This window comes from Astatotilapia calliptera, chromosome 18 (genome assembly GCF_900246225.1).
Source record: "Astatotilapia calliptera chromosome 18, fAstCal1.2, whole genome shotgun sequence".
NCBI lineage: Eukaryota > Metazoa > Chordata > Actinopteri > Cichliformes > Cichlidae > Astatotilapia > Astatotilapia calliptera.
The window spans coordinates 23,285,721-23,311,261 of NC_039319.1; the positions used below are offsets into that span (position 1 = coordinate 23,285,721).

The 25,541-nt window shown below is 40.2% G+C and overlaps 3 protein-coding genes across 7 annotated transcripts in view; all 3 read left to right on the forward strand.

Annotated features, from left to right (window-relative positions):
- kcnn1a (potassium intermediate/small conductance calcium-activated channel, subfamily N, member 1a) overlaps window positions 1-5,658 on the forward strand; it is a 66,097-nt gene extending 60,439 nt beyond the window's left edge. For all 5 annotated transcript variants that reach the window (XM_026148662.1, XM_026148663.1, XM_026148664.1 and 2 more), the window contains one exon: window positions 953-5,658. In XM_026148662.1, coding sequence (XP_026004447.1) covers window positions 953-1,258 — 306 coding nt within the window. In that variant the 3' untranslated portion in view covers window positions 1,259-5,658. The remainder of the gene's footprint in view (window positions 1-952) is intronic.
- Window positions 5,659-8,985: 3,327 nt separating this feature from the next.
- On the forward strand, window positions 8,986-13,824 carry LOC113010518 (MARVEL domain-containing protein 2-like). The gene is made up of 6 exons (XM_026149612.1): window positions 8,986-9,208; window positions 9,849-11,009; window positions 12,527-12,714; window positions 12,799-12,970; window positions 13,043-13,093; window positions 13,393-13,824. The coding sequence occupies exons 2-6, from the start codon at window positions 9,918-9,920 to the stop codon at window positions 13,507-13,509; spliced, it is 1,620 nt and encodes a 539-aa protein (XP_026005397.1). The 5' UTR covers window positions 8,986-9,208; window positions 9,849-9,917; the 3' UTR covers window positions 13,510-13,824.
- A 1,333-nt stretch (window positions 13,825-15,157) lies between these two features.
- Window positions 15,158-25,420, forward strand: LOC113010529 (occludin-like). Its single transcript, XM_026149626.1, has 9 exons — window positions 15,158-15,434; window positions 16,330-16,906; window positions 17,522-17,725; window positions 17,879-18,040; window positions 21,960-22,114; window positions 22,344-22,601; window positions 23,262-23,433; window positions 23,575-23,616; window positions 24,963-25,420. Exons 2-9 carry the CDS (start codon window positions 16,358-16,360, stop codon window positions 25,062-25,064), a joined length of 1,644 nt encoding a protein of 547 aa, XP_026005411.1. The 5' UTR covers window positions 15,158-15,434; window positions 16,330-16,357; the 3' UTR covers window positions 25,065-25,420.
- The last annotated feature ends 121 nt before the right edge of the window (window positions 25,421-25,541 follow it).

Sequence of the window (25,541 nt, forward strand, 5' to 3'; positions counted from 1 at the left end):
GCTTCTGTCTGGCTGTACAGATGTCAGCTGAGGCACCAGAGCTGAGAGGGGGTTCAAAGGGAGGTGCATGGCTGCATTGACTTCATTTGATGTGGATGGCATTTGCACTCCAGTGTGTATTTTAAAAGGTTCCAAGGCCAATCGCTTTAATGTGTGTTTACTTGCGCCTTACTGTGCTCAATGGTCAGATCAATCTGCATACACCCTACAGTGGCTCAGCTTTATTTTTAAACCCCATAGAGATATAAACCTTTCACATCTGGATTTTAGATTTGATTTCTGAGGGGCACACATGCCTGGAGACCCTACATGAGTATTTTGTAATCTCTGCAGATGACTGTTAAATTGCAAATCTTATAAAATGCTCTGTGATGTTGAAGAATGCAATATGTTGTATATAATGTGTGATTAATTTTGCAATATCGAAAACTGCTTAGTTGAGATGCAATAATTACTTGCAGATGCCTCATGCTGAGCTGGCCAGAACTGCATGAACTGTTAAGCAATAAGTACCTAAATACTAGAGATGCTTTTCATTATATAAATGAGTTGTGTCAAGCAAACACATAAAGGATTAAAGACCTTCAGGAGCTATAAATGGATTGGAGAAGTTGGTTGTAAAATCTATGGGAAGATAAAATCTATGCTGACTTGCTGAAACTTTACAGCTCCCCTTCCTACTGCTTCCTTTAAATTATTTCCTCCTCTGCTGTAATATATTTACTGTAGTTGTCTACTCATGGAATTTATTATTACTGTTACATTAAGGTTTTTTTTTCCTTAATCACTATATGTGTCCTACTGTATATCATCTCTTAATTTTAGTTGTTGCAACAAGTTGTGAAACAGCTTCTTAATGTTTCTATCTTGCCTCTTCCTCCCTTGTCCCTCCTGTCTCTGTCCTCCTGTTCCTTCTTGTCCCAAAACACATTTACTTTCTCTCCTTCATTAGACCCAGAATGTGATGTATGACCTGGTGTCGGAGCTGCAGGAACGCAGTGAGGAGCTGGATAAGCGCATCGGCACATTGGAGGACAAGCTGGACTCAGTGACGGGCAGCCTGCAGGCACTGCCCTGCCTCATCTCGCAAGCCATAACCCAGCAGCAGCAGGACTTCCTGGACGGCTTTGTTCACCGCTTTCGACCCGCTTCGCTAGCCTCTGAGCGTTCCGAACGCTCCGAGCGATCCTGGACTTCCACCGCCCGTAGGCGGCGCTCTCCCTCCACAGCACCACACACCTCCTCTGATAGCGGATAACCTTGACAAATCTTCTGTAATCACCTTTGAGCCCTACCTTTCCCAAACCAACGTGTCGCCTCATTCTGTCCCATCCAATTCTGTCTCATATCTGCTGGCAAGTCCATGTCTGGACTAATAATGAACCCACATCTTGGTCCGTGACCTGATCCTTGTCCTTTCCCTCCCACTCATTCCTTCCTCTCCACCTAATGAAAAAAAAAAAAATCCAGAAAACCAGTTTCTCTGTGACTGAGCCTCTCAGCACAGGCCTGATTAGAGCTACTCGAAAAGAACAAAGAAAAGCAAGCAAAGACTTAAATCAAGAAAAAACAAATGCATCCAAAAAAGAAAAATAGAAAAAAAATTACAAACTGAGATAAAGTAGAGATATGGTTTATGTTTTAGCCATTGTATGGCTGTCCAAGTTAGCTTTTTTTGTAAAAGCCCTTGTATAGTTAAAAAGAAAAAGAAAAAGAAAAAGACTGAGTTCAGGGTTGCTGAGGTGAGAGCTGGCTATCACACCGGAGAGTCCTTAACAACAAGGGGGGAAGTTGGTCTGTGGAGCTGAGGGCCTTGGCTCACCTGCTGGCCCTCTGAGGCCATGGAGGACATCTGTCCACCCATCTGTCCGTCTACCTGTTTGTCCGGTGAGGAGAACAAGACAAACCATTGGACTTCCCTTTCAAATGACTAGTGTCATGGATTCTTTCCCATAGTTTAGGGTGAAAGCTTTAGGAGAGGCTACAAAAGCTCTGACTTCAGGTCAGTGATTGAAAATGCACTTAAAGGGGAGGAGAAACTGTTACACAAATAAATAGCAATGGGGATGCATATGGCGTTACTACTGGGTAGGAAAAATGATCACTATTGCCAACTTCAAGGTATCAGCTTCCTTGTTCTTACCAAGGAAAAAAATGAGAGCGACTATCTTTTTTAGTTACATATTGACATGTGATTTTTCAGTGCCTGAATGTATAAATAGTAGAGGGTTATTTAATTACTAATTTCAGAGCTTTTTTACGATGTTAACAGTCTAAATACAACATTGCATTCCTTTTTCAGATACATTCCTCTCCAAAACTTTAAAGAAAATGTCTAACATGCATAACATTGCCTCCATTACACCGCAACTCTAAATGTTTTGAAAACCGGTTTTTCTATTTCTAACACAGCGACAAATGGAGAAGTACAGCGAGAAACCCGTGGCGAGACAGATTGAGAGCATATTTGTGTGTTTCAGAGAACAAGTTCACTTTAAGCTCAATGCTGCACACTCATACACAACAAATATGAAATATGTAGTAGTCTACCTTTCTCACTACCACTAATTAGAACTTCCTGTGGTCTTCAGAAAATTGCATGGCTTGAGGTCTGCTGGGATACAGGCACAAACACATCACTGGTCAAACTGAGTAACTAACCCAGCTCTTTTGCATGGTTCTGTCCAGAAGTAGTTATGGATCACACCCAGATGGCTCTGGTTATTTATACGCTTGGTTTCATTAGATTACCTTTGGTTTGTTGGTTGCTTTTCTTTTGTATTATATTTTTTAATTTTGTTTTCCCCCAATTTTTTATTTTGCGAGGATACCTGTGTTTTTTTAGAGTTTCAGAACCTAGAGAATTGCAGCAAGTTGATCCTGTTTAAAATATGAAGAGAGATTTAAAAAAAAAAAAATCAGTATTTCCAAAAAAAATCCTCAAAAATACAAAAAATGCTGAAGAAACTTTTCGGGTTACAAAACAGTGAACTGATCTCAAAGTAAATAAACCATAGTTTTACAGTTAAAAAAAAAAGAAAAAACGATTAAACTTATATGCTGTCTTGTAGTCTAGTATGTTATCACTGCCCCTCATGTCTGTACTTTAAATATAAAATTAGCTTTAGATTGGCTTAACTGGTGGGAGACTGCAAGATTAATTTTTGAGTATGTTGTCATATACATGCGGAGGAATTTAAGTAATAAACACAAATTCACATTAACTACTTACATTCCTGAGTCCAGCCAGAATCAAAACAACCCGAGATATAAGCTAGCTCTAGCTCCTCTTAAGCTATCGCTACCATATTGTGTCACTATTTCCATTATGTAGATTATACTGGATGCACTGGGGGCTTTTTTGTGAGGGGGTTTTTTTCTCAGAGAGCTGCAGTGACTCATGGTTTGTAATGCTAGCACTGACTGGGAAAGTTTAGAAAAAGATGCATCAGGAGTTCTCTGTTATATTGAGCACAACACAAACTTTGACTAGTGAAAAACAGACTTAAAATGTACTTATCAAAGAAACTGAACAGCCAGTTTCTTAAAATATCTTTTAGTATGACAAGAGCAAGACAAAATACTCAGATAGACCCTTAATTATAGTTCAAGCTTTATTACAAATAAAGTCTAATTAAGTCAAAATTATTCTGAACAGTTGTTATAAACTGGGAAATTGGCTATAGGTACCAAATCCATTGTAAAGATTTTGCTTCTACTGTAAAATTGGGCATGTCTGTCAGAGCTTCTGAGTTTTGTCACTTTCAGTCTGTGGCTTCAATTGACTCATCAGGAGCATAAGCTAACTGGTTTCTAATACTAGCTTTATATTTACTGTACAGACCTGTAGCCTAAGTGGACAGCTCTCAGTAGTAAAGTATAACATTGAACTGTTCTTTGAGGCCTTTGCTTTGGTTATCTGAGTGGTACAGTGATGGATAAGAAGTGAGGGGGAAACATCTATGAAAGCATGCACTGGCATATTCTAGTGCTGTGATGACTTGCAAAGTTTAATTTGAAGACAAATATTTAGGATTTTCCCAGAGCACATTAGAACAGAACAGGAGGTCATCAGGTTAGCAGGCTAGGATGATTTAAACAGTAGATTGAGTCCCAAAAGAACGCTAGTGCTAAATCTCATATTTGTGGTCCCTTAAGCAAATGGACAGGTGTAGGATCATTATAATTTCCATGGTCTTAATTATTTCCAAGCTGCTTTAGGCTTAACTGAGTCTAGGTCCAACCCTGTGAGAGAACAAACAGGTTCGCTATCTCACAGGCTCTGGATTGACCAGAGAGCACTTCTTTTAAGAATGTATTCAGTTTGCTACAAGTGCAACTTAATCGAGCATGAATATTAGCTTTTTCCCTTTCAACTTGAGTTGATGAAGCATGACTCTTTACTGCCCCCACCTTTAGCCTTTCCTATCTCAGAGTGCTACACTTCTCCCTAATAGTAGCCTATAAAGAGATCTATCATGCTTTTGCAGTCTCTGTTTCAATCAGTATCATCCAATTAGTCAGGATGGCTAAGCCTATCTGCTTGATTACAGCCTTACCTGCCTGTTTCTATCTAAGGTTTCCACCTTGTCATTACATCTGGTACGCCCTCACGTTTTTCATCTGTCATTATTAAGAATATCAGTCCCTCATACAAAAGTAGGCTTGACAGATGGCCTGCAGAAAAGACATTGAAGTGGTTCCAAAAAAAAAGAAAACCCCAAACAAAAAAAACTGCAAGGGAGGAAGAAGCAATGGAAACCCAGGTCATGTCCCATTTTGTACTTGGTGTGTAGTTACAACAGAAAGGATCACAGATGCTGGAGTCTCTTCCCCAGAGAGACATAACAATGCTGGTGTTAAGGACTTCATCGGGTGGCACGAAAAAAAGAAAAGACTTTGCTCATTCACTGACAGGAAGGTTATGAACAGCAAGATTGGGTGTCCTGTTAATATGACCTCATTGTAGATGTCACCATTTAAACAGGACAAAGCTGAAAAGGTAAAGGTAGGTGGCTGCCAGCATGTCATAGGTATGTAGAAAAAAAAATGCCTAGAAATTACACGAGGGGATTGAAATTCTGGCAGTTACAAAAGAAACCCCCAAAAGACCTTTTATTGTTTTACATTTGCAGATAGGAAATTTAATCCAGGATCTGCTGTTCCTTACTCTGTTGTAATTGGTTTTCTTTGTATCCCATCACAAAGACCAGCCTAAACACCATTCTAATATTTACTGAACTGATCCTTTTCTAGAAGATGAAACACATACACAGTATTTCATAGTGAAGTGAGGGACATTCATGATGTTGCTCTGATAATGGTAGATAAGACAAAATGATTAACACATCCCGGACTTTTATTATAAGTAGGCTTTCGTCATAGAGCAGGCATCAGAACACACTTCTGCTGAGTACAGAGTGAACCCCCCACTCCCCAAAAAACTGAAAAAATGTAACCAAATCATTGTTCTGTGTACACTGCCACATGATGCATAATGTACGTAGTAGCACTGGAATAAATCAACTTTTAATGGATGGCAAATGGGTTTAACATGTTCTCTGTATACTGTTCATTGTTCCTTCATTTTGCAGGTGAACCTTTGTCCTAACAAGGAAAGACACCAAGGTCAACATTAAAGACTATCTTCATCTATGACCGTTATTCTTTCTTTTTCTTCCGCTGGGATTTGAAAATTCCGTTTTGAATAATCTTCCTAATGCTTTACTTCCCGTTTCATTTGCGTACTCCAATCTGAAACTTTCCCATGCCAAGAGGGAAGGAAAATGGCAGAAGCCCAAAGTAAAATGTGACACTTGAAAGGTGGGTTGGCAAATGTGTTGACAGACGCAAACATCACACGTTTCGTCCTGTGAAACTGAGGCATGGGCCATCCTAAAACATGATTACAGGAGGAAGTATTGATATAAACAGCACTCCAGAGGACACGCAGCTGCTGGGGCGCTGTTCCAAGGTGAACTGTGAGCTGTGCACAACACACACACTCGTACACAGCCATTAATGTTCAAATAACAAGCTACTATTCATGTCCACATGCACAAACAAGGCTCTGGCTGGTTAATTACAGTAAAATCTGCAGGGACTTGGCAGCAGACCGATATCCCGCAAAAGTGGCAGAGTCAGTCACCCTGTTGTTGTTGCTACACAACCCCAAAGACATGCAACCGTGGAAACACAGGGAACAGCTCCTCAACAATCCAATTAGTACAAAGTAATTAAAATATTGTTTTTATCCTCTAAAGTGATAACAATCATACGTGACATTGAATGCGCTCTCATAGAACTAAATCTCGCTTTACGGTGGAAACCCAAGTAGGAAAGAGAGGCAGAAATTGTGAAAGGTGCACACAAATTATGCCGCATGGCCATCCTTTCCTTCTCTAACAATCTGTCTTAATAAACACATTTAATTCACTCAGCTTATCCTTGTGCTGAAGTGTGAAAAGCAAGAATAGTGGCATTAAATTACCAGCAATCTCCCCTAGAGGGTACTGAAGCTCAGCCAAACAGTGAGGAAATAGGAGATGGAGTCATGTTGCAGAGGACTGAAGATCACCCTTGGAGTTTGGAATTACAGGGGGAAGAAGAATCAGCATATAGGATCCTGAAGAGCACAGTTTGAAAAGATCCTATGGGGAAAACTTGCAGAAGACATGGGGAAGTGTTTTTATTAAGTTATTAAATTTATTACAAGGCTGACTTTTCTCAGGAACGAGCAGCTAGGAGCTGCATTATGCTTAATGCCCTGCATATAGCTTTCAACTAATGTGGTTTGGCATACACTCGGGGAAATCAGAGAGAGTATTGATTTTGGTTTTGGTGTAGTGGTGGAGAGTGGGTGTGAAGGGCCTTTTCATTCCACCAAATGTTTTTTTGAGTGTCACTTATTTCAGCATCCATCATTTCTCTTTCTGTCTTTTTAGCTCTATCTGTATCTCCTCATCTGCTGAGATCCGAACAGAATGAACGGCTGCAAATGAGGCTGCTTGCTGGAAGCTGCCATTGCTTCTCTGCTTCATTTAGCAGTGAAAGAAGGCGGCAGCTCTTTTCAAAACTCTCAAACCATATGCTAGGACTTCAACTGTGAAAGTGTACATGCACTATATATTGCGTATGTGTATGTTCACACTCACACATGCTTGGCTAGCTGGATGTTTTCCACTTGAAAGGATCATTTCAGCCAAGGCTAAAAACTCAGATTGGTACACATACAGTATTGTTCTTGTTTCTGTGTAGGCCTAGTTTCCCTATCAACTTAACACAGAGTCAGCTAACATGATTCATTGATGCCTCATCTGTAAATTTTTGCTCATGTACATAAGTGGCTCTCAAATTGGGGGGCTAGCTCCATCAGTGGGTAAATACAGTTATATATATATATATATATATATATGATGGGGTAATGGCCCACAACCGAGATGGGCACAATAAATGTTGTTTATGAAACCATGATGATCGACACTGTTATTTCCAATCTAAGCTGACACACTGACACTACATCACACCTCACAAGGACTCACTCTTCACTATATTTCCTTTATTTACATCAGTAAATAATCAGCAAAGCCAGTGGTAATGGTGTGGCCGGTAATGACAGGTTATTCATATCAAACAGCTGACTCATTAAACCTTTGCTACCTGCTCTCTTGACAGCAAAGACCAAGCAGGTATTTAGGTTGTCATAGAATTAAGCACTTAGTTTAAAAAAAAATCATAAAGTGGAAGTTGAAAAATATTCAATTTTGTACCATTTGATGATGGTGATGCCATTATGCTTATATTTAGATCAGTAAAATTCTGCCTGAGTGTGAGGCATGTACCTTTTTCAGTTTCCAAACCGAGAGGCACTGTACTAAGCTAGCAGTATTACCTCATATAATAATATATTTAAACATGCTTTTGCATTGTCCTCCATATTATATGCAGTTGAGTAGGTGCCTGTGTTGCAACAGTGGACAACTATGGTAATCCCAAATGAGGTTTAGCCCAACGCCCAGGGCTACCGGAGGTCCACCAACTCCCTATGCACTTGATAGAGTTGTTCAAATTATAAGATCATTGTACTGTATAGGATATGAGTACTGCTTTGTGTGTGCGTGCGTGTTTTCTGTAGGTGGGGAGGGGTGGTGGACTACAGATGTCCTTGCCCCGAGCTTTCTCTACATGAAAATCTGTTTTGGAACAATCGCTGGCACCGAGTGATGCCACGCTATACAGCAGGAATGATTCCTGGAATCAGCTGTGGAGGGTTAAATGATACATAAAAAGACATGTATCACAATGTCATCGCTTATGGGAAGTGTTCCAGTAACACTTTAGAGACGTCATCATCAAAGCCTGCAGTTTCATCTACAACTAAATGTATTTTATGAATTTAGCTCAGAGGACATGACTAATCTTAAAACGCAGATTGTAGCCATTATTCACAGGGCCACGTCTGAATACACTCAGTGCAACACTGAAAAGGTAACTGGGAAAGATAGCCACATTAAATGGGATAAAGAGACAAACCAAACTCAGAGCAGGAGAAGCATGGGAGCCTGCTGCCCTCTAGTGCCAAATACCCAGCTCCCAGTCTAACACAAAGTCACAGCTGAGATGAGAATGAATAATTCATAAATGATGGGATGATAAAGCAGTATTATACCAATGCAAGATACGAGATGTAATTGATAATATGGGTCGCTTATCAAACACTTTCTCAACTCTAAAAAGAAAAGTGAAATCTCATGGACAAACTCCTGTTGCTGATAGTCTTAAGTGATATGCGTAATGCTTTAAGAACTGCTGACGAGATGAACTTTTGTGTGTACCCAGGAGTCCCTGATCCAGTATTAATTACTAGATTGTGTACTTTTTTCCCCACTCTTTTAACCTATTTTTATCAGCAAAGCGCCAACATCATGCACTCCATGAATGTCAACAGTTTCAGCCACTCTCTCTCCCACAGATTAACCTAGCAGTGCCAGTCAGCACCAGCGCAGGGGCGGTTCAGGTTTAATGTTTAAGCTTTTAGTACCACCTCTTTTGTCCACACACATTAGCCAATCTCCCTGTGTGTGCTAAACCAGGAGTGAGTCACCCGAGAGATTGAAGAGAGTGAACTGTGTGGGCCTGCTGGACAGTTGCGGCTCAAAAATCCTATGAGATAGTGCCATCTCTACGTTACCAGAGAGTTGGGGTCAAGGTAAGCTGTTGGATTTGACATTTGAAAAACAAATGTAGAATCAGGTGTCCCGTTTTTTAAAATTCAGCGATAGTATCACGACAGTAGTGAAGTACACGGAGCCGCGGCATTGTGTGAGTCACAACTCACACAAGTCCTCTGTAATTAGCAAAGCCCAAGCAGTACTGGAGTCATGTTGGGGTCTTTTTTGGAGTTGCTGTATTCCAGCAGTTTGTGGTGTATGTGTCATGCTGTTTGACATGGTGTGACTAATGGCTTTCCACTAACACAACTGTCTTTTAGAAATCTTGAATTGAGGTTTTCCTTCATTTTCCATTCAATATAGAGATATTGTGTCACCATATATTTGCAACTGGTTGAGGAGGTCTATGCACAAGATACCTCACTGTATAAGAATCTGACATTTGTGTTTATCGGGAAGGTTTTTATTTTTAACTATATCCTGTAAATTTTAATTCAGTAGTAGAAACCCACAAATGATTATATATCTATCTATAGATAGATATATACATACACATATATGTGTATAGATATATGTGTATGTATACACATATATAGCTTCATTTTTACCCTAATAAACTGATATACAGATGTTTGAATGTTATTTGTAGAATGCTACTATTCTTTCTCTTTCCCACAGCTTCTCTTTGTCTTGCCGTGGTAAAGATTCTGCGATTTTTCCAATGAATTCCCAAAATCAGCCCACAGCATGAAATCATTCAAGAAACAAGACCAGGAGGGTGTGGTCGGGTCCTCCACCATTAAAGATCCACCAGTTGCTGTATGGGTTACTCACACACCGGATAATATCACCGATGATGGTGAGGATGATGCGACCTCCACAGGTCGCACATCCAGTTCTCCACCTTATGCTGAGCAAGAGAAGGAAAAAAAAGGAAGCCTGAAAGACAGATTGAAATCCCTCATCCCTCAGTCATGGGGCAAAAAATGGACAAAAGAAAGCGACTCTGAAGCCAGCACAACTGGTATCCAGATCCTACCCAATGGGACCAGAGTGAGCCCCCCTGTAAGTCCCTTGGTGGAGCGTCGGAACTGGAATGAATCTCTGGGAAGCTCCAGTCACAGCTCACATAAGCCTTTGATAAGAGAGAGTCCCACTGACGGTCTCTTTGGTCACGTCCCAGTAGAGGAGTCACTACTGTCCAGCATCCACCCTGCAGAGTATTACGCTGAGAAGGTGGAGGTCTACAAGCAGAAGTACTCTTATTTGAAATCATGGCCGGGATTGCTCAGGCTTCTAGCTGGACTTCAGCTCCTATTTGGAGGAATGGTTTTTGCGTGTGTCATTGCTTACATTCAGAAAGACAGTGAATGGTCCAACAGCTACGGACTCTATAATGGTGTATACAACAATGGGATGGGCCTGTCTGGGTACAGCTACAGAGGTCCTATGACTCCTTTCATTCTAGCTGTAGCTGGAATCTCATGGATCCTTACTCTGTGTCTCCTGGTGGTGGGAATGACAATGTACTATCGCACTATACTTCTCGACTCCTCGTGGTGGCCCCTGACAGAGGCCTTCATCAACGTGGCTCTTTTCCTGTTCTACATGGCAGCAGGGATAGTTTACTTGAACGACTTGAATCGCGGGGGGCTATGCTACACAACAATAGGTATTAACCCCATCGTCGCAAATCTGTGTCGGGTTGATGGTGGCCAGATGGCAGGAACAGCTTTCATCTTCATCAACATGGCCCTGTATCTAGGAAGCTTCCTGGTATGTCTGAAGATGTGGAGGCATGAAGCTGCACGTAGAGAGAGGCAGTATTTTGAGAACCAGGTACAGATTTTTACTCCTCTGTAAACAAATATGAAATACAAGGTCAGGTCTTCTAAATCTGAAGACTGACTGAAATACATTTCAAAGCTGCATATATGAAGGTATCCTCATGAATACAGTACAGTTAAATTCTCTGTGAAAGGCTAATATAGTGGAAACCCACCTTTAAATTGCTCATCATTACAGTTTTTTCTGTTAAAGTTGGTTAATATTTAGCTCATTTCTTGTGTGGCAGTATTTTAGAATTTTAAAGAACAGAGTTGCACCTGCAAATGTAGCTATCACCTGCATCTTTGGCACAAGGGCAACTACTGTCACAGTCTGGCAGAGGCAGACGGTGTGGACTGACAAAAAGGACCCAAAACTTGAATATTAACAAAAAGCAAGTCGTTTAATATGGCTGATTTAAAAATTAAAAAAAAAGTACAAAAACAAAAGGCAGAGGCACACAGGGAAAAAAAACTAGAACTAAACTGGGAAAATTAACTGCTGAACAAAAAACAAAGACCAAAACCTTGAACATGGAAAAATCCTGGAAACATGATGTGGAACAACAGACGACCTGACAATAAATGAACAGAACACACAAACTAAACAGACACAAGGGTGATTAGGGGAAGTGGAAACACATGGGGAAACAGCTGACACTAATCTGACATAACCAGGAAGCAAAGCTGACTATACTGACATAGACCTTCAAAATAAAACAGGAAACATGAGACGCAGACATGACAATACAAACTTGACAACAAAAGACACGCAGCATGAAACACATGAAGTTAGAGGGAAACTTAAATACAAGGGTACAAAACACAAAGGGAATCTAATAAACAAATGAACTTCGCCAACCTAATGAACTTTAAACATACACTATAAACATTAAAATAAACTAAAACTCAAAACGCTGGGTCAAAAGACCCAGGATCGTGACAGCTACTTTGTTCCAGTAACAATACTGATAATGATAAAATAACATCAGCACTGCTCCCATGACCGTATCATTTCCCCACTGGCAAATAAACAGGTCTAAGAGGGCTGCCTGCTCTGTGACGTTGCAGGTTTGATAGAGCTAAATAGAAATATCAGATACACAGATGATTGGAGGTTTAGCAAAATATATCCCATGAGTAACCCACAGCAAATATTTGAAGCATAAAACAAGAATGAAGCAAATTAGTTTTCAATGTATGGCCTTTCCAGCTGTTGACAACAACATCTGGGCCACTGTAGGCTAACAAAACAACCATATTACTGTGAGTGCAGATCGCCACATAACCTGTGCAGTAAACATGTCTCTATAGTTTTCTGTAATGGTGTGTTGGGATAATATGTATAGTAATGTAAAATAAGAAAGGATGAGAAGCCAGATGTGAACATAATAGTTCCATTAAAGAAATGCAGCTGTATTTTTCAAAATAAAAGCCTTCATGTAATGATGGCACATGCCAGTATAGTGTTGTGAACATCTTGTTCATTTGTTTTGTATTTGCCAAATGATGTTTTTCTTTTACCTTCAGCCTCAGGAGGAGTTTCAACAGTCCATCCCACTCAAACCGGTAACAACAAAACGCATATCATTCAGGGATGATGAAGCTGACAAAGCGCTGAGTAAAGATTATAACAATCGGGATAATCTTCTACATGACGTCCAAAAGAATCCAGTCAATCTGAACCCCAAAGTGCACATCATTGCAGACTACATCATGTAAGTTAACATTTATAAGTTGAATCACACCATTAGTTCGAAACATACAGAGAATCAGTTTTACTGTGTGTCTCCTTTCTGTAGCAAGTATCCAGAGATCAGCTGTGTGGAGGAAAGGGAAAAGTACAAAGCAGTTTTCAATGATCAGTATCAGGAATACAAAGACCTTCACAGAGACATCAGTGCTACTCTGAGTAAGTTCAGAGAGCTGGATCTCATGATGGAGCGACTCCCCCGAGAGACAAGTAGCAAAGAGGTGAGATTCATACCGACCTCCCATCGGTTTTCCTTTTTTATATGGGAATTAATTACTTTGTTATTCATATAGGACCAACGCAGGATTCAAAGTATTGTAAAGAAGTATCACCAGAAAAGGAATGTAAGTGACAATTTTTTTTAACCTTTTTTTCTGTTTTTTTAATGACAGTATAAACCGCGATTTCTACAGCTGCTCACTCTGAAATCAATCGTAGCAATTTTCAAATTTAACCATAGAGGTATTAGAGTTCTGTGTTCTGCCCAGGTAATAGTAGCTTTTATTCGGTAATTGTCTACTGATGCAAATAATTCTGAAAAATCATGTTTAACACAGATCAATTACAGAATGAATCAGTAAGAAAGGTTGGAAATAGAGCTTTCAGGCATTAATCAGCAGACTGTTGTGTGCATGTTTCGCAGGACCCTACTTTCCTAGAGAAAAAGGAACGCTGTGACTACTTGAAAGCCAAATTGAGCCACATTAAAAACAGAATCCGTGATTATGACCAGGAGACCATGGCAGATGGTCAGACATGAAGAAGATCAGAAACAAGTGTCCACAGCAACTGATGAACTGATGAAATAAAAACGCTTTTTAAAATGTCTGCTTCTTTGTGTGACAGACAACATTCTTCCTTCTGGAAAAGTCTGATTGTTGCGCATCATTGTATTTTCATGTACAATTAGATCAATGTTTACACAAATTCTGGTTTGTGACATGATTATATTCCTTGGGCTACAACATTATAAGAGATGCTTCTTCTGTAGAGCTTTGACTTGACGGTTTTGTGTTTCTAAATACTTTCTTGTCATTTCTGTGAAGGCCGAGCAACGTTCACATGCTTGATGTAGAAATAAAATAAAGTTAAAGGATTGTTATATATCTTTCTGTAATATTTTTTTACAACTATATTAATTTTATGCTGTTATTTCTTTACTTTTCACTTTTCTTCTTTGGGCATCACAGCGAAAGCAAGTTCTCAGTTAAAAAACTGCAGGTGCCAAATTAACAGAACTTGGAAACTGGCAATAATTTTTAATCTAATGATTTTAATATATTTTGGAGATTTCATAGTTTCTCTGATTTAAAATGTTAAATAGGAAAATGCAGCATAATTTCTCCAAATTGTATTGTAAAGTAACTCGGCTCAGAAATATTATTCTTGTTCTCAGTAGACTCTGCCACAGGCACTCATAGAATACACAATGTAGAGATATTATCTATGAAATCCGCCGCTGTGGTATTTCTATTAAGACAACAACAACAACAAGAACAACAAACCAAACAACAAATAAAACCACCTGTTGATCCTTTCTCTTGTCATATACACCCATTAGAACAGATTTATAGTCACTGGCCATGTTATTAGTTACACAAGTTATTAGTTGTACCAGACTCAACTACTTTGGACTTAAGGCCTGCCTTAATAGTTAATTAGCATAGATTCAACAAGGTGCTTGAAACATTCCTCTGACATTTTGGTCCATATTGACATCACCATCACATATTTGCTGCAGATTTGGAAGCTGCACATCTGTGATGTTACTCTACACATCCCAAAGCTGCTCTGCTGGATTGAGATCTGGTGACTGTAGAGGCCATTTGAGTATAGCCAACTTAATGCTATGTTCAAGAAATCGGTTTGAGATGATTTGAGTTTTGTGTTATGCTGCTGGAAGCAGCCATCAGAAGATGGGTACACTGTGGTCATAAACGGATGGAGATGGTCAGCAACAATACTCAGGTAGGCAGTAAGGTAGTAAATCAAGACTCATCAAACCAGGCAGTATTTTTCCAGTCTTCTTTTGTCCAGTATTGGTGAGCTTGTGTGAATTGTAGCATCAGTTTCCTGTTTTTAGCTGACAGCAATGGCACCCGGTGTGGTCTTCTGCTGCTGTAACCAATCACCTTCAAGGTTTTGAAGGTCTGAAATACTTAGACCAGCCTGTCTGGGAAAAGCAGTTATGCACTTATTGTTATGATTTTGTAGTTAAGTATCACTCTGCATTGTATAAAGTATGAATCATAGATCACATGAATTGTACTTTTACAATTATATTAGAATTTATCAAAAGATTTGTCAAAAAGGTTTCGGTCTAATGCGTGGACTGGGCTGAATATCAGTAGGTTGTACTTAGGTTGGAGGTTGTAAACTGCAATTTGAATGTAGCAGGAGCCTGGGTATAAACTGTCACGAGCACGTGGGTGAAGCAGGTCGTTAGCGGGTGAACGGTGCCCCTGCTGAGACGCTCGGTAGCTCCGGAGAGTGTGGGTGAAGCTTTCGAAACTTTCATTGTTTTGTTAGGAGAAACTATCCATCCAGTAAAATAAAGGCGAAGTTAACGATCGTTGATGGGATATAAAGCGGACGGTGTGGTGGTGGCCAGGAGTCATGAACGACGCGGTTTAAGCAGCTGAACCTGGATCGGTGTAAAGTTTATGAGTTTTTCACGGCGCTTGGGTAAGTTGCGTAACTCATATGTCCTTGTTGATTCCTCTCTGAAGTTTTTTACATTTAAAGAGAATTTTCTTAATTATTATTGACCGTCTAACCTCGCTGATGATGCTGATTGATTAAAAGAAAACCTCCGAGCATTAACAAATGAGTTTAAAATATTTTACGACCAAGTAAAATGCTCATATTTTAAACACGTTATGACAGTGGACAGAAGTGTTTTTTTCTGGGCTGAAGTGGAATGAGCCTCTTTTAATGTAGAGATGTTCAGTTATGTACAATTAGCACACAGTTGCAGTAACAGAGGAGTACACGAGTTCGTTATTTCACGGGTTTAAATCAAACAGAAAAGGTTAAATTTGGGGGGTTTAAGTTGTATCTTCACCCCTCCCTAAGTGGTGCTGACAATCAGCAGGTGCTCACAGGTAACATGCAGAACAGGGGCTATGTCTGTGGCTCTCCACTGCTGAAAACACCACGCATGGCTGCTCACCTCTTATCTGCTGTGTGTCTGAATAATTGAAGCGTGCTGGGTTTGAGCTCATTGGAGTGATGAAGTGTGGGTCAGCTACACTAGAAAGGGTTCAGGGACGGGCTGAGGTGAGAGTGCTGCATGCTGGTGAGCTGAAAAAGGTGCTTATAACTAAAACGTAGCTACACTTAATTAGGGCTTAAAGGGACAGGGAAAATGCGTTGGAAGTGAATTCATCTTTTAGATTTTGAAAGTCATTTTGCTCATCAAAACATCCCACTGAAGAATTTACACTATAAAAAATTGAATTAAAATACTTAGCGTAATAAAATCTCCTATTAAATGCATTATGTTATAGTGCTGATATCTATATAGGCTCAAGTCATTTACCCTTGCATTAATTCTGTCTCATTTTCACCCCTCTTCCAGGCGAAATTGGAGCATTATCCAGTAAACCATGTATGAGCCTCGGTACTATGATAGCCCCCCTGTGTACAGCCCACCCTACAGCACTACCTCCCACAGCTTGTATCCCCCAAGGAGTGTCCAATCCCCTCGAAGCCAGAATGCCCCCTATACCTACGATGTCCCACCAGAGTCTTACTACATGGAGGGGAAGCCTCAACACTTCTACCGCTGGTTCTCACCTCCTGGTTTTGTCAAGACCTTCCAAGGAGCCACGGTGCTCATGTGTTTCCTCATCTTCGCCTTAGTAGCGTCAACTTTGGTGTGGGACATGAACAGATTTGGGTATGGGGGATATGGTGTTGTTGATGCTGGAAGTGTTGGAGGGTTGGGGTCAGGATATTATGGAGGTAGCTACGGCTATGGCGGCTCCTACATGACGCCTCAGTCTGCCAAGGCAGCGATGATTTCCATGGGTGCCATCAACTTCCTGGTGTCACTGGGGTTCTTGGTGGCGAGTTTCTCACGGTCACGGAGCATACGGACATGCAGGTTTTACCTCACTGTGTTCATCTGTGATATCATCTTAGCTGTCCTTCAGGTGAGTCTGTCTCACCCAACAAACAAAGCAAGTCACAAATATATTCAGTTGTTCATTTTCATCAAATCCCTTCGATCAGCACTCATCACCCATCCATTCATCCATCCATCCATTCATTCTTCTTCTGCTTTTCAAAAGCAGTTGTCCTAACAGGATACACCCTGGACAGGTCACCAGTCTATCGCAGGGACAGCATATGAGAAACAGACAACCATTTAATTGACTTGCACACCTTCGGCTAGATTAAAATCACCAGCTAACCTAACATGCTGCATATCTTTAAATAGTAGGAAGAAGCCAGAGTAGCCAAAGAGAACCCGCACAGATACAGGATAACATGCTGACTCCATGCAGAAGGACCCCACTCAGAGGAGGAACACAGTACAGTGGTTCTGTGTTCTCTGTGGGCTGATCAGTGGGATCCTCTTCTGATCAGTCAATTTTGACCTGAAACTGAATTGCAGCCTTTTGTGTTCAGAAATGATGCTAAATTAAACGTTTGAGCCAACTTTTTAGTGTAAGTAGAAACTACATGAGACTTCTGTGTTTTTAATCTGTGGCATTGGCAAATCACTTATTTATTATGATTAAATTTGCTTTCGGTTTGTCGTCTAGGGCATCATTGACATCATCTTTGTTATTGGTGTGAACCCGATGTCTCAGAGCTCGCAGAGCATGCTGTACAACCCCATGCTCATGATGTGTCAGAACATCCAGGGCAGCCCTAGCCTCAGTGGCAGCGTGGGGGCCGGTTTTCCTGGGGGGTTTCCTCTGTTCAATCAATACCTGCAACACTACTGCTACATGGACCCCGAGGAGGTTAGCAGGAAGTATCTATCTATCTATCTATCTATCTATCTATCTATCTATCTATCTATCTATCTATCTATCTATCTATCTATCTATCTATCTATCCATCCATCCATCCATCCATCCATCCATCCATCCATCCAAAGTTCACTCTTTCCTCAGGCAGTGGCGTTTGTGTTGGGTCTTCTGGTGGTGGTGGCTTTATCGTTTTCTGCTTACTTCGCCTACAAAACCCGCAGCAAGATTTGGCGCCATGGAAAAGCTAACATCCATTGGGATGAGGCCGTGGCCAGGCCATCGGAGGGGCAGGATATACAGGACTGGGTGAGTAAAGTCTCATTATAATTTTTGAAACAGCATATAAATGGGGAACTGATGTTTATCAGCTGAGGATAAAAAAAAGTGAATTAACAAAAAGATGTTGACTTATTTTTGTATAACTTCATTTTTTACAGTGACATCACTTCCTAAACAGTCACAATTGCTTTTTTTCAGATACCAGCACCAATGAATTCCCAGCATTTATATAAACAATCTGTTGAGGTTTTCATGCATTGACAGTGAAAAATGAGTGTCACAAAGTCACAATACCTGTCGATGTTGAATCAAAGAATACTGGTGTTTATCCTTGACACTCCCAGGTTTCACTCTGACTGATGATTAACCAGACTAGTGATAACAGGCACATAGAAACCATTTAACAATGACAGTCAGACAGCATTACAAGGTCCAGGTTTTAGCTTTTAGTGACATGAAACTGATCAGGAAGCTCATAAAGTAACTCACTTTATGGTTAAGAGCCAGGTTTTAAGTTTCACTTTGCACACAGTCTCAGACCGATTCATTTAGAACCAGAAGAATTTGTGGTAAACATATTTTTTTAACTAGTTGTCCCTAAATAAAATTAAGTTGTTTTGTTCCAAACCTCACAGATTTACAACATATGACATAATATATTACACCATACAGCAACAAAGACGGCAATAAATGAACCTCACGTAGCAAAGGTGTCGGCACCTCGTTCAGTAATTTTTTAATTGATATTATTCTCCACATAATCAGCCAAAACCCACAGAAACCAGTACAATATCCATCTAAAGAAATGACGCTGAACAGCAGGTTGACTTCTTAGATTTTATCAATGGGATAAGATATGTGCTTTGCTGTGAATATGATGCAGATTACAAACATTATTTCTATGTTGTTTCTGTCACATTTATTTTTGTTTAAATTTACATTACATAAATTATGACTTAGAAACCAAAAAATCTACTTAAAGCTGAGACAGATAAAAGAGACAGACAGAAATAGAAGCTCTTGACTAACATGCAGCACCACTTTGTTCCATCGGTCAAGATTTTACCCACAGAAAAAACATGTGCTTGAACTATAGTACCAATTTGTACACATTTAATGGTTTTTCATTATTTTCATACATGACAGTATAGTAGAACAGTCCTGAAGACATCAAAAAATTTAAATAACACAATTACAGTTTACAGTCGTGGTAATTTGGGGCTTTTAATTGACACTCTCACAAACATTTGATTAAATGTCCCTCAGCAAGTTGCCCATCAGCCTGTATGGGAATTAGAGAAAATCCAAAATAAATTCAAACTCGTGCACCCACTTCTTGTTGTTTCTTTTTAGAGCCATTAAAGATGAATGCTGTATAATTATTTCACCATGCAAAAAGGACAGTTCAAAAAAATAGCCCCAAATTACCATAACGTTCAAGCCCGTGATGAGAGCATGTAAACTTCTGACCTTTACTGAATGTGCGGAGCAAAAAATGTGAACAAAGCATTCCTCAAATAACCTCCTTTGCTTTGATAACAGGTTTGAGCGCTGTTCATTCTGACAAGCGACTTCCTTAAGTTATCATAAAAATTGTTTCCAGCAGTCTTGCAGGAGCTGCCAGCTGCGATAAGCATTTCTTGACTGATTTCCTCCCTCTGCATCCCAACCATGATGGGTTTAGGTCAGGCTGTTGGAATGACCATGCCATCTGATGCACAACTCCATCACTTTGCCACTTGGTCTGCTACAAAGCTCACAGAACGTTGAGGTGCAATTTGGCTCATTGTCATGTCACTAATAAACATCCTCCACAGCACGTTTATTAATGGGAACATACTGCACATACTGTCCAATCTGCCTTCTTTGCATTTCTCAGAGATGCAGGTATGCTTCATCTCAGATTATGACCTCAGCAAGGATGTGGGGTTTGAGGAATTTAAAGAATTAGTTCTTTTGTGGTTTTATTGACGCATGTGTCAATGAGAAGAAAAGAAAAATTGGTTTGAGAGCTTTTCTCAGAGAGCATCAGCGGTCCAGCATTTACCAGCTATTCCTGCTGCTTTGACGCTATGTGCTCTTTTTATTTCGCAGTAGCCTGATGCGATGTTTAGCAGCAATTAATCCATTAAAGTAGCCATGTGACATGAACGTATCAGGCCCACCGTGACTCATTAGGGCAAGGGAAGCAACGTATTCAGTAAGTTCAGTGAAGTCTTGGCCTACATTCTTCCTATCAGCGCAAAGCATGTACCAAGTTGCTTCATCAAGAGGCAGGCCCTATTCTGGGGCACTCTTGTTTCGCACTGAAGATGCTTGCCTTGCAGGGAGGCATATATAATGTATGTGGCATGTATAATGAATAAAAAGGGTTGAGTTGCCTCTGTGTTGCTGTGTGAATCCCTACAGAGTGTGGTGGCACTAAATGATTCAGTCTGTGAAGGGGCTGCTACACACTGCTGCAGATTAGACTCCTGGCTAAGACGTAATTTCCCCCGGTTTTGTGCTACATGACTGGAAAAGGGAGATAATTGAGGGAATATAGGAAAAGTAGATTAAAAGAAAATGCGTTATGATATCTGAAAACTGTGCGTTGCTTATGTTGAATTAAAAAAAAAACGTAATTAATGGGGCTTTTTTTTATCAGCATCAGGAGTTACCCCAGAGTCGAACAGATGACAAGACCTCCTCCAAAGGAAAAATATCTCAAGGTTACAGAGAGATTTTATTGTGATGAGCGTTTACATAATGTCGCAGATTCTATGGCTTACAAATTACCATAATAGTGAGTCAAAGCAATCATTAAAAACAGCTTTCCTGGGTAAATTTCTAAATTCTAATAGTTGGCAGCCCTTTATAGACAGCACAATCATTTAATTAGAAATATCTGCAGATTTAGGTAGTAATCAGAACCATTACTAATAATAATCCCGATGTCTGGATTTAACAATAACAGCTGAATGTGCACCTGTCTGCCGCAGTGGATCAAATTCCTTGTAGCTTTCCTCTAGGTGCTCCCCACCCACACACCCACACACCCTCACATGGGGGATTGACTTGCAACCCTGACATTCATAAGATCTATTTCACTGACTGCATTTTTCAAACATCAGCTCGCTAGACCTTTATCCTGTGTGACTGCACCCTGTTACAGAAATAGGTCAGACAAGCCTTCATTAATGATGCATATGACAGTGGATCAAATGAGGCGTAATGCAGTTCCAGTGTCTGATATTCTCCGTACCCTATAAGGATGTTTTCTTTTGACAGTGGTTGCAGCATCTGTTACACTGTAGGTGTTAAAATATCTGTCTGATAAACACATGCGACTCTTCGCCGCAGTCTCAGCCTTTTCAGCGCGCTGCTGATGATATTGATGTTCACACGCTCTCACACTGTTAACGCTCTGGTGGAATGCATCTCACATCAGATGGAACCGGGAAATTGTATTGTGCGCGTGTGTCCTTCGAATGAATCGCCTCTGTTAGCTGCTGAAAGAAATGAAGAGATTATTTTAGGTGAGGGGGAGCTCATCCTGAAAACCTGGAGGAGTGCTTCTCTCTCTTTAATGGCTGAATGGATATGAGAGCTGTCACACAGTCATGCTGAGGCCAAGGCTAGCGTTTGTGTCTGCCCTTGTATCAGTCTGGCTACATGTGAACGCGTCTGGCAGGGACATGCCGACTTTCAGCCAAGTGTTTCTGAGCAGTTTGGAGAACCCTCCAGTTCTGCACTTCTCCACTTAGGCGACAGAGTCAGTCGAAGGATTTCTTTCCGGCTTAAAAAAATACATCTCACAACTCTGGAGGATTATATTATTTATATCATCGTGTTAAATATGGCGTTATCTCAGAAAACACCAAGATAAAGACTTCAGGTTATTCAAACCAGAGGTCCTGGAAGTAAATAAGGAGATTATGATTTGACGGTCCGGATGTTGTCTTAGGTGAATCATGTTGGAGAAGTGCGCAGCACCCAGCAGGCACCGACTGTTGTTGTGTCAGAGAGAGCAGCGCCAGACCTGAGGGCGGAGAACAGCGCGGTCTCCTACGGCAATGGAGCAGTCAGCATCCACAGTGAGGGAAATTACAAAACCAACAGGTGGGTGATGTTTGCAGCAAATGAGTCTGTGACGCACAGATTCTCCAGTGTGGCCTGTGTTCAAATAATAGGTCACATTACAAAAACACACACACACACACGTTTGGCTTCAAATCCAAACAAGTATGAAGTACAAAAAGCAAAAAGAGACACATTTTCGTCACAGTGTCAAACACATAAGTTATGTTTCCCTGTTCCTGATCTTCAGTTAAGTCTTGATTTTCCACAGTTTCTCTGCAAACAAGAGCAAGACACATGGTGCTGAGCCTTTGTACCAAAACTGCAGGGCCAAAGTCTGTCCCAGCAGCTCTTCAGATGAGAGTGACAGCATCAGGTCTCCACCTTATTACGTGAAGAAGGAACGGAAAAAGGACAGAGAGCCAATGCCTGCTGCTCAGGTGATGATCGAGTCACAGTATGAAACTGGTTACACCACAGGAGACACCGGCAACGGGCTGGACCGGGACCACACAGATTACCTCTACAGGTATGTCCTGAGGTTGCTGCAACCTCAGAGAGTTCAGTGTGTGAGAAAGTATTTACTCAAAGCAAAAGAAGCTTCAGTGGTGTTCAGAGTAGTTTAAATAATAAATACAAAATATAGTCTTGAACCTGAAATCATAAAAACTACACGTCTCTTTATTTAACAAGAAAAATGTGTTTTTACTCATATAATGTTAAAAATATGCATTACATCTAAATGAAGAGTCTACGTGCTGGTTTAGATGCATTTCCTTCCTTTTAACAGTCTCTTAATTTTTTTTTATGAAGGAATAGAATTAAATAAAAAAAATGCTGAATATCACTGCAGATGTCGACTAAGCAAGAAAAATTAGCACTGGTATCAGTTTTTAAAAATCCCCTTTGGTTATACCCACGATTAAGTAAAGATCATACCCTGAGGAGGAACAATTATCTAATCAGTCACATCTTTAATAAAGAAATGACACAGTATTTATAATATTTTAGAGTAAAATACAGCAATATCAGAAAGAAGTGGTCAGGATCACAGTTGCCTCTAAGGGAGTTCAGCTAATTTAATACTGGTGGAGATACAAAGGGGAGCTTTTCATTAGTATCTGCCATTGCCCCAATAACAGTTTTAATGTAACAATGATTTCATGTCTTGGTATTAACGCTGTTCCAGGCTGTACCCAGAGATAACTTCAGATGAGCAGCGCAGAAGATACAAGAAGGATTTTGACTCAGATCTGTCGCGCTATAAGATCCTCTGCAGCGAGCTGGATGACATCAGCGACAAGATGCACAAGCTGAGCCGAGAGTTGGACGCACTGGAAGAAGACTCCATGAAGTACCAGGTAGAGAAAAACAGGAATAAGGTGCACAGAGTGGAAAAGCCAGGAGAATATATCAGCCAGTCATGGTTGTGGCTTTTGTATTTAAGTATTTGACATTTCCCAGCATAAAGTCAGCAAAACCTTTCTTTTTTCTTTTTTTAGGGTGTGGCAGATGAGTATAACCAACTGAAATGCCTTAAAAGTGTGAGTATAAGAAGATCTGTGATGTCATAATGTAAAGTTTGCAGTTTCTTCACTTTAGAGAGAAACTGAGTAAATTAAACATACACTAACCTAAAATCATAGATTGAATATAAAAGATGGATATGCCTGCTGCGTCATCACTCATTGGTTAAATTAAAGATCAGTTGTGAAGCGTCAAACCGAACATTTCTTCCAACGTCATCTTAGCGTTTTGAAATCAACGCAGCTGGTGAAAAAGTGGGACACTGCATGCTAGTCGGCTAATGACTTGTTTATCATAAGTTGTTGCTCCTTCTTTCTAACTCTGCTGAGGACCATTTCTTTAAAATGACCTTTGTTTTATAATCAGTAGGGCTTGAAGCTGGTGATTAAGCCCATAAACTTTTCTGATGTCTTGCAGTAAGGGAGCTGAGGGGTATTTTCTAAATTTTTTTCAGTGGTCACGCAAACAGAAAAAATGCAGGATTAGAGTCACCAGGGAAATCAATAAAAACAAAATTGGCAAGACTTTTTCACCATCTTTGCTTGTCTGAAATCTTCCCACATGCCATTTCATCGTTCTCTGATTTAACAGCCCAATTTGGGGGCTTTGGGGGGACCATGTTACATCCCCAAATAGGCCTAGATGTAAGGGGAATTACATAATACTAGATGGGGAAACATGAGGAGGCTTTTTGGGTCGGTTTGAAAAGATTTATTGTCAGGTTGTGAATAAAAGGAAGCAGAAGTTCATTTTAGGAAGAGACAAAACCAACACAGCAACCAAAATGAAATAAAAACCCATTGACTGATGAAGCTACTCAACAGAAAAGCAGACCTACTGCTCGACTCCCTAGCAACCAAAGATAAACAAGAGAAAAAGGGGAATATGAGAAGAATATGGCAACTCTCCCCTACAAGCTCCCTGTGGTCACAATAAATCAGTCGGGTTTAACAAGCAAAAACCAGCTAGGCACATAAGAAACCTACAAAAAAGTAAAAATGAAAACTAGCTAAGCTAAGGAAAGGCAACTTTAGTCAACTTCTATAGTCCCTGGAGAGCATGCAGTGGCTGCAGGACTCATACCAGCACCAGTGACATGAAAAGCAGGAACATCAGGAACTAGCAGTAGGGGAGGGTGGAACCCAGAGAAGGACCTGAAAGCAGAATGTGGCCAGCTATATACTTTTTAATCTCTTTAAGGGGAGCTATGACATGTTTTCATATATTAGACAAATGCAGTTAGCTTTTTTACAGTCCAGATTATAAGATAAACTAGCTATCTCATTCCTGCACTGTAACACTACTACAATTGACAATATTGAGTTTGTTAAATATACACTTGTTTAAATTTTGTTTTTTCTAGACGCCTGAGTATCAAGCAAAGAAGAAGCAGAGTAAGGAACTTCGGCAAAAACTTTTCCACATCAAACGTCTGGTGAAAATCTACGACCAAGGTTTCTGCTAGTGTACATTATTCATCTGTCCAGAAAGGTGTGCTGACAAGAATTCATCCAGCATTTACTGACTTTTCCTTCACTGGCTGCACAGAACTTCCCAGCTAGTGTCACTAATACTGGTCCTACAGCCAGTGAACCTCATTTCTGTTTTTGACATCAATGTTCATGAAGCTGTAAGCATACAGCAACTCTGTGTGTGGTTTTAAACTGCATAGGAACACGGCGCTGTCATACGTCTGTCACGATGTCTGTCATATTTAAGCATGAGATTTCAATTTCAGTTGTAATTTAATTTAAATATATGACAAACTATGTAAGAATACGCTGGAAGACGAGCGTAATGTAAATAAAGAAGCAAGTGAAACTCCTGTTTTTGTCATACAAAACTACTTTCAACAGCAAACTTGCAGTACATGTTGCAGTGTTTATTTGGCATTTTTCATACAGATGAAATTACAACACATTATTCAAGAAGTAAAAAAAAA